This window comes from Stegastes partitus, unplaced genomic scaffold, assembly GCF_000690725.1.
Source record: "Stegastes partitus isolate 25-593 unplaced genomic scaffold, Stegastes_partitus-1.0.2 Scaffold1152, whole genome shotgun sequence".
In the NCBI taxonomy this organism is placed as follows: Eukaryota; Metazoa; Chordata; class Actinopteri; family Pomacentridae; genus Stegastes; species Stegastes partitus.
In genome coordinates this window covers 5,594-14,968 of record NW_007578883.1, presented here as the reverse complement: position 1 = coordinate 14,968, position 9,375 = coordinate 5,594, and the positions used below count along the sequence as shown (strand labels likewise).

At 45.4% G+C, this 9,375-nt stretch overlaps 1 protein-coding gene across 1 annotated transcript in view; it reads left to right on the top strand.

Annotated features, from left to right (window-relative positions):
* vps4a (vacuolar protein sorting 4 homolog A) overlaps positions 1–9,375 on the top strand; it is a 25,784-nt gene that overhangs the window by 11,929 nt on the left and 4,480 nt on the right. The window contains exons 3-10 of the mRNA XM_008296798.1: positions 4,594–4,790; positions 5,825–5,936; positions 6,022–6,166; positions 6,254–6,315; positions 7,776–7,895; positions 7,979–8,135; positions 8,720–8,868; positions 9,201–9,282. Coding sequence (XP_008295020.1) covers positions 4,770–4,790; positions 5,825–5,936; positions 6,022–6,166; positions 6,254–6,315; positions 7,776–7,895; positions 7,979–8,135; positions 8,720–8,868; positions 9,201–9,282 — 848 coding nt within the window. The 5' untranslated portion in view covers positions 4,594–4,769. The remainder of the gene's footprint in view (positions 1–4,593; positions 4,791–5,824; positions 5,937–6,021; positions 6,167–6,253; positions 6,316–7,775; positions 7,896–7,978; positions 8,136–8,719; positions 8,869–9,200; positions 9,283–9,375) is intronic.

Sequence of the window (9,375 nt, the reverse complement as noted above, 5' to 3'; positions counted from 1 at the left end):
GGTGTCCTCACCGGGACGCCAACCGGAGACCTTCTAGCTGTGATGCTAACAGTGCTAACCACTGATCCACCTGCAGCTCCAGCTAGCTCCAATATTGGAGACAACGTTGGCTCTACGTGTTTCACTATTTATATTTTTACAGTTTGGACAAACTGTGTGTTTTTCTGCACACGTTTCTAGAAGATGCTCCACCTGGACGTGTCTCCAACAACTGGTTCCTCTGGTTCTGAGCCGTGCTGCCTTTAGTTCACTGACTGGTTAGTTTCACATCAGTGAGCAGAATCAGGATGAACATGTGCAGCGTCGGGTCATCTGCTCTACCTGTCAGATGCATCCCTCCATCATGGGTTGGTTTCTGGTCTCTGCTTTGCGTGAACTCGTCCTCGCGGCTTCACAGAGCTCAGGATTCATCCGATCGGAGCAAACACTCGAGTTTTGGTGTTTTTTTGACTGAGACGTGTAGAACAATGTGATTCTGATGAAATATCACAGTATTGATCGTAGCTTTGGTTCAGTCTTCGGATTGAACCACACGAGTAGTTCAGGGACCAGCGGAAAATGGAACATCGCTTTTTTCTGGGTTTTTTTGTTTTTGGCTTAAATGAATTCTCTCATTTTGCATTTTTTCCGCATGCCTTTCAGATCTTCTAGTTTTGCAGTTCAGAGGGTTAAACCTTCTTTTCTCTTTAGAGATCAACAGTCGAGCACTAAATGCACCAAATGAATGGTTTCACTGCAGTCGGAGGAAACGCGCTCGTTTCCAGAAAGACGTTCGCTGTCGGGGAAAGAAAACAAACGACTTTTAGCCATTAGCATAAAATATATTCACTATAACGTCATTTAACCTTAAAACTATGTAAAAAGGCTCCGGTTGAGCCTGTAGCTTTATATAAACGGTTGGAACTAGTTTGTCCTTAAAGTCACGAATGTCGGAGGAACAAGAATGAAATCAAACCGAGAACATGTTCCACGTAAATGAGCTTCTTCTGGAGCTTTCAGCCACATCTCTCTGTCTTTGCTCAGGAAGCATCACAGCTGTTTGTAGTTTGAATGAATTTACAGACTTTATGAATCACTTTTACAGACTTTACACGAAACCTGAACTAAAAATGCTAAATGTGCTAAATGCACAGACGACGTGTTGTTGCTTCTCCAGCTTTGTTTTTCTATTAGAAATAAGGAGATAACTTAATAAAGTGTTCTTTAAATGTGCTGCATACACATAGTATTTGATTTAAAGGTGCTTAAACACAGTAAACCACATGAACACCTCTGGATCTAAAGGCTACAGAGACGTTAGCTACGATGCTAACCAGGCTAGTTAGCACTTAGCAGGAAGGTTTGATCTGGTCTCACTTTCTCCTCCAACAGAAAACATTTAGCTGTTAATTCTGATTTATGCGGTTGAACAAGTTCCACTGTGAAGACGTCGCAGCATTAAAACGGGAGAAAAGTGGCTAAATTAGCTTCTGCTAATGCTAACAGCTAGCCTAAAGTAGCTGCTGCAGTTTGGTTTTAGCTCTTTTGTAGCTTTTGTTTGTTCTGTTTCCTCCCAAATATTAACATTTCTAACAAATAACATATTTTATAAATGCTGTAAAAGTCAGTATTACATGGTTATGTAGTTATGATATAAACGTCTAACCCGTACTGTTCTACCGCAGATGTTTTAGTGTCGTAATAAAAACCATAACAGCACACGTATTTGTAATGTATGAACAAAGAATTAGACATTTTAAATTGGTGGCATTTGAACTAAAACTGGATGACGAAAAACACGATAAGCATCATTTAGTGCTCAACATGTTTTAGTTTTTACGTCCCTATAAAAAGCTGTTAAAATAAAATGCAACTAGCCAGATAGTCTTAATTCTATCTGTTAATAATGTGCTGGTGTGTTGACTCGGGACTGTTGAGCTGTTTGATTTAATTGAGGTTCTGTTCTGTGACCCGTCTGCGGCTGAAGACAGCCAGATGCAGTTGAAAGCTCTGGAACAAAGTTCTCAACCTGCGATTCCCTCAGTGACAGTGTTTACGTTTCATTGTGAACGATTCAGACGCCTGCAGCCGTCGTTTCACGTCACTAAACCTGAGCTGATGTTCTTACGTGTTCGGTCCGGTTCTGCCTTCGGCCCACCTGCCTGAGATGAGATTCACTAATAAGCTCAGCGTTCCTCTAGTAAACAGTTCGGCTGCTTCTTGTTGCTGAAGCTACCTTCAGCGGAGCCTCTGTGTTCTGTCGGACCAGAACAATGAGTCTCTGTGTCCGCTGAGAACAAAAGGACCCGTCTGTGCTCGGATCAGGAACTGACCGCGTCGACCTCGGCGCTGTTTGAGCAGAAGTTCATACGTGAAAGTGAAAATACAGCCGAGTCCAGTTCCTGTTTGAGCTCATTTCAAGCTGCGGTTAATGATGTTAAAGCAGAAGTCGAGTTTGTTTCGCTTTGACCCTCTGAACCCCAAACTGGTTCTGTTCCCGTCACATTCCTCGTCACTGTGGAAACAGCACCAGAACGAGGAAGGAGAGAAGTTCTGTTTGTGCAGGATGACAAAGTTAGAACGACAGAAATGATGGAAATGGAAACATGAAGGTTGTTTATCTTTGATCATTAATGTTAGAAAAAGAAACAAGGATTCACCTTCTAGAAAGGTTTCCAGCATGCAGAGCAATGAGGCTCCACAAACCATAGATATGAACTATCTCCATGTTCCTCTCTGTTCCTCAGCTGTAGGAAGATGTTCCACCATCAGCTGGATGTATCTCCATCAGCTGGTTCCTCTGTTCTCTGGTTCTGATCCATGCTGCATTGATTCATTGATCAGAACTAGCAGAAACCCAGCGGCTCTACGTCCTTTACATCTTTTACTGCGAGTATTTTGATCTGGTTCTGTAGTTCTCTGCTCTGAAAACAAAGCAAAGAGTTGTTGTGATGTGACTGTCGGTTGAGCCTCTGATGCTTGTGGACTGAAGTGTTTTTAGAGTTTGTGGTTGTTCTTTATGAGGAAGCTTTAAATCGACCGACCAGGTTTTGGGGTCCAGAGGGTTAAAACATCAGCTCTGAGATTCAGAGGCGTTTAGTTCCTGCATCGTTTGAAGCAATACTGAATGATTCTACGTTAACCTTCACGTCGCCGCTGACGGGAAGCTGCAGGCCGTCCCTCTCTGATGCACTCACCTGTCGGGCCGTCACACCTGTGAATGTACTCCCTCCTCCTCCTCCTCCTCCTCCTCTCTCCCGTCTATGCAACGCTTCAAACAAGAGGTTTCTGGAACCAAAGTCAATCTGTGGCAGCTTGCGTCCAACACAATCATAGAAGTGAACAAGAGGAAACGTGCTGCTGCTGCTGCAACAAGCCGTCATATGCAAAGTATTGTAGACTCCTTCAGTAGACCATGTACGATACCATGTAGTAATCTCAGTGTAAATAAAACTCTTATAAAGTACAGCAGCTCGTGTGTGTCGCACACTGTGTTGTTTCTTTGGATGTCATTCAACTCATTTTGTGCAGAAGTGGATTTCATGCAGTGTGTTCCATCGGTCTGTAGTCAGATGTGCAGTGACGGACGCTTTTCAACATTAATCTGATATAATTCAGCTCTTCTATGCATAAATCTGACATTTTCACTATTGATCTCACACATGAAGCCATAACCTGTAGCTTTTGTGCCATGTGTTATTACTTACAGCCATGTTTGAGCTCCTCTATCCGTTACACACTTATCTGGTATATCTGAGCTCTTACATCCAGAACATTTACCCGTTCTCTGGTGATCTCATAATTTCAGCTGACTGTCTCAACTGTTCATCCATTATATTTTAACATTCACCCACTCCTTCTAACCATGTATGTGTTGCTTTTACAGTTGTCACATTTATTACCTGCAGCTCTATTTTAACTTTCATCTGTAATTTCTTTTTTTTTTCTTTTACATTTTTTGGGATATTTCAGTTTTTATATCCACATTTATCCATGACTTTTTCAGTTGTTAATTACCTGTAGCTTTATTTCTGCTTTCATGCCCATAACTTTCAGTATTTCTCTGCTGCTTTTAGATGATTAATTCTGCTGTGTATCTATTACTTTTATTTGTTTCTGCTCATTTATCCTTACCTTTTGACTTCCTTTGCCTCTTCACTCCATTTAACGTAATAATAATGTTTGTGGTTACATTGATGTAATTATTTTGAAAGTTTATGCATCACTTCAACAGAATTGGAAGCGTCGTCACCGCTGCACTACTGATAGCAGCCGCTGGGTGGCGGTAACTGCAGCTCACTGTTTATCTGCTGCTCCTGGTGATGTTTGTCAAGTATGCGGGTGTAGCAACATAAAAGGAAGTGATCATTTATATTTTCAAATTAACCTCATATATAGTGCTTTTCATTCTTTTAGCAAAATAATAATAATAATAAAAGTAGAAAGTTCATTTAGAAACTACTTTATTTTTTTAACGTATTCTTGATTCTATTTTGCGGATATGTGTGTTTTGTTGTTATTATTATTAATGCTTGTTGTTGTTGTTTTCTGTCATATTTTGAAAGTCTCGAACGGTTGCCGTGCTCGTGTGCGCTAGCTTGTCGCTAGCCGCAGTGTTGTCAGGTCGAGGCGGAGCTGTCATCTTTGCTAGCTGCCGTGTTAGCCGCTGTTGTGTTTTGTCATGACAACCCGTCCCGTTAGAAAATAGCGCAGCTCACGGGTTCATTCGTTCACGGATCCACCTTGGGAGCGGACAGAAGTCTGGGCGGACAGCGGAACAGTGAGATGAAATGACAACGTCAACATTACAGGTGCGGTTAGCTCGCTAGCTAACGTTAGCGTCATATAACTTGGTTTAGCGCTAGCCTCTGTCTTATATTAGCATACGCTCGGGCACAGAGCTAACCGTTGATGTTTTTTAGGAAAGTTGAGAATCCAACGTTGTTTTTGCAACCCGGAAAGCACTGATCGTTGTTCTGAAGGTATATTTATGATCTGCAAAGACTCTCCTATTCATCCGGTTGATCAAATATTTTGTCCGCTGAACCATTAAATAAGAAATTTAATTAGTTTCCCAAGTTGCGCCTCTGATTGCTAATCAAAACAAAGATGGCAGCCGGTGCGCCACCTGACAGAAAACAATTAAGTGAAGGTGGGAAACGGGTTAAAAGTCATTTTAATCAGCCAGAGGACGAAGTATGCTTTACGCAGATGGTTAGAGGAGACTCCAATGATTCTATAGATACCTTCATGTTAATGTGAAACGATTTTTAGTCGACCGTCTGGTTTCTCAGATGTCGGCTATTAGTGAAATAACGGAGAGCTGTAAGAGCCAGTGTATGCTAATACAGCTGGAGCTAGCTTAGCCATGTAGCAGCTTTAATGCAAGTTAATGTCCAGTAACCAGCTGACGGTGAAGCTGCTGAAGGTATTAGCATGGTAGCTCAGTTAGCTGAGGTTCAGATGTTCCGTTAACACATCCATGTAGTGCTGGTGTCCAGACTGGCTGGTTAGTGTAGAAACATTAATGACATTTGGGAGTTGTGGGGATGGGTCTGAGCTCGCTGAGGTCCAGCTGCTCTGGAGGCTGTTTGCAGCTGCAGCAGGCTGCTAGCAGGGCTGTGGCCTCAGCTGCAGGATGGAAGCAGAGCCTGTTGTTTGGGGACTGTGTAGGAACCCTGCTCTGAACCCTGTAGATGGCCAGAGTCCTGATGAAGGGCTTTGTTTTGGTCCGAGCTGTGTGCTGGTGTGCAGGCTGATGGAGGAGGACCAACACGTGTCCACCTCCCTCCTCCACCTCCTGCCTCCGCCCACCACTGTGTCTGACTTTATGTCTCTGCTGCAGAAAGCGATTGATCTTGTCACCAAAGCCACAGAGGAGGACAAGGCCAAGAATTATGAGGAGGCCCTGCGCCTGTACCAGCACGCTGTGGAGTACTTCCTGCACGCCATCAAATGTAAGCGCCGCATCCGGACACACATCCGGACCGACTGCTGTGTGGCGTTCTCATGCTTGATTGGAATTTCATCCTGTCCTTCCAGATGAGGCCCACAGCGACAAGGCGAAGGAGAGCATACGAGCCAAGTGCATGCAGTACCTGGACAGAGCGGAGAAGCTCAAGGACTACCTGAAGAACAAAGACAAGCAGGGCAAGAAGCCGGTGAAGGAGGCCCAGAGCAATGACAAGTAGGCTGCTGCTCTGCTGCCAGCGCGCTCACCAGCCACAGGATGGACCTGGTACCGTGTTCTCACTGTGGTTCTGTGTGTTTCTAGGAGCGACAGCGACAGCGAGGGAGAAAATCCAGAGAAGAAGAAGCTGCAGGAGCAACTGATGGGTGAGTGGAGAAATCAGTTAGTTAGTTAGTTAGTTAGTTAGTTAGTTAGTTATTAGGACTGAAAACAATGAATAGATTTTAAGCTGAAATGGGGCTGCAGGTGGATCAGTGGTTAGCATCGTGGCCTCACAGCTAGAAGGTCGCCGGTTCACGTCCCGGTGAGGACACCCGGGATCTTCCTGCGTGGAGTCTCCATGTTCTCCCCGTGCAGCGTGGGTTCTCTCCGGGTTCTCCGGCTTCCTCCCAGGATGAAGGTGTAGAGATGATGGATGGATGATTGTTGTTGTATTTAACTAGACTGTAAAATGTGCAGTACTTACATGCTCCTTAAAGCAACCGACATGTTTTTATATCAGATGCTATTTTTATTACTTTTACTTGTTTTATCTGTTGAGCACATTCACAGCTGTTCTGGTTCTGGTTCTGTCTCCTACACCATTTGAACCTTGTAATAAATACGTACTGGAAGCAGAGGGTATCTTGACGTCCTTGTATCAGAACATGAAGCGGTTCGTACTCTGATGTGCTGTCGGGTCGTCATGTCGTGAATCTGCTGCACCATAAATATTCAGCTGAAGCTTGAAACAACACCTCGATATCAGATGGAAACTTTTCAGCCGGATATTTTCCTTTAGTTGCTGGACTCTGGTTTTCAGGTGTGTGATACGTGGAGTTTTTTAGAACTGATCTTGGAGTCACGTTGCTGAGTTTGTAGTCCGCCGTGTGGCCTGATGTCGTCTTCACATCCTGAAGCCTAAACTCAGACGCAGAAGTTTGGTTTGTTGTCACGGTGAGACGATGCCGCAGCACCTGGACGTCAGGTTTAGTGCAGAACTGCATGAGGACGAGTTTAGTTCATGAATCTGATCTAAAAGCAGAACTGGAGCATGAAGATGATGTAACCATGGAAACCTGTCCAGTTCCTGTCCTGAGACGTTCAGACTGATCAGTGATGCTAATAATCGCCTGTTTACACATTTAGCTGCATGAAGCTGTTTCCATGATCCTGTGTCTTCATACGGGGTAAAGACGGCGTCGCTGTTCTGCTGCTGGGATCAAACTGAACTCGGTCCGCCTGTGATTCGATCCTGACGTTCACCTGAAGCTCTCTGAGCGTGTCCTGTTGCTCTCTGCTGATGCTGAACTCTTAGTTTTTTTAAATGGATTTACTTTAAATCAAACTGTTCCTTTTTGGCTGCTTTTTGCAAATTTAAAGTGATTTTAATGAAATATTGTGACTTTAAGTTCAGATTTCGGTCATTTTTAGACAGAACTCTGCATCGTACATGAAGAGTCTGTGTTTGTCTCTAATGAATGGTTGAGTTTGTTTTAAAGCAGACACAGCTGTCCAACCAATCCTGTTCCAGCATTCAGAGCCGTAGCGTCTGTCTTTGTGTGACGAGGCGTCTCCAGCAGACTCGTGCATTCAGGCCTGTTAGTAACAGAGGGGCTTGTTTCAGGTGCTATTGTGATGGAGAAGCCCAACGTGAGGTGGAACGACGTGGCCGGACTGGAAGGAGCTAAAGAAGCTTTGAAGGAAGCCGTCATCCTGCCCATCAAGTTCCCTCACCTCTTCACAGGTACGTTCACTCGTTAACTCGCCCCTCTGTGCAGCTCGACTCGTGGCTCCGTCGGCCTGACCTACAGGTGTGCTTGTTGGCAGGTAAACGCACTCCATGGAGAGGAATCCTGCTGTTCGGTCCTCCAGGAACGGGGAAGTCATATCTGGCCAAAGCCGTGGCCACCGAAGCCAACAACTCCACCTTCTTCTCCGTGTCGTCCTCAGACCTCATGTCCAAGTGGCTGGGAGAGAGCGAGAAGTAGGTTCCTGCTGCTGGAGCTGTGGTCTGGGCAGAGACACCACGCTGCTCACATGGAGGAGGAGGAGCTTCATGACTCCACATCTCCATCCTTCTGGAGCCACAGCAGTCCGTTAATGGACCTCAATCATACGTTTGGCAGCTGGTTGATCAGGTTAAGAACAGAGTTAAAATCATCTGAATAGTGGCTTCAGGTGCAGCATCAGGTGGAACATCTAGAACCTTCTCCACTGTGGTTCATGTAAATAAAGGCGGAGTCAGCACATTGTGTCTCACCTCCAGTCTTGTCAGAAACACATTTCAGTGAGTGGTTTTTGGAATGAAAGAGAAGAATGTTGGTCCAGTTTAAATCCAGGACCAGAGATCCTCCCAGTGAAGCGATCGTCCAATCAGGTGCAGCGGTGGTTGGTTTTAGTTGAAGAGCGTCTGTAAGGTGACTCTAAAACTCAGAGCCCCTCCAGAAGCTTCCTGCTGCCCACAGCTCCCAGTCAGCCCAGTTACAGCCGTTTGATTCTTTCTCGTGTCTCTCTGACTCGTGTCTCTCTGACTCGTGTCTCTCTGACTCGTGTCTCGTGTCTCTGCAGGCTGGTGAAGAACCTGTTCGACTTGGCTCGCCAACACAAGCCCTCCATCATCTTCATCGACGAGGTGGACTCGCTGTGCGGCTCCAGGAACGAGAACGAGAGCGAAGCAGCCCGACGCATCAAGACCGAGTTCCTGGTCCAGATGCAGGGTGAGTCCAGAACCAGAGCCAGAACCACCAGAACAGTATCCAGATGAAGGCTTGAAGCCCACATTCTGCTGTCTGTGCCTGTAAACGGTCTGCAGACTCGTTTAGAGCTGATCATCTGCTGCAGGTCGACGTCTCCTCACTTTGAGTGTAAACAGTTTGACTGGAAGCAGCAAAACTTTATTGAATCGAGAATCACTGCAGGAACACAACAGATCCGATCCCATGTGTCAGTGAACACATGCTGTTTGTTCTGTGTTCCTGCTGTAAACCGAGTCCGACCTCACGCTGCTCCTCCGTAGTGGATCAGGTTTCAGGTTTCTCTGGTTCCACAGGTGTCGGGAACAACAACGACGGGATCCTGGTGCTGGGAGCCACCAACATCCCCTGGGTGCTGGACGCCGCCATCCGCAGAAGGTCAGAGGTCCATCGCTGCTCTGCTGTTAGCTTAGCATCCACTAGTTCAATGTTAGCTTAGCATCCACTACTTCACTGTTAGCTTAGCATCCA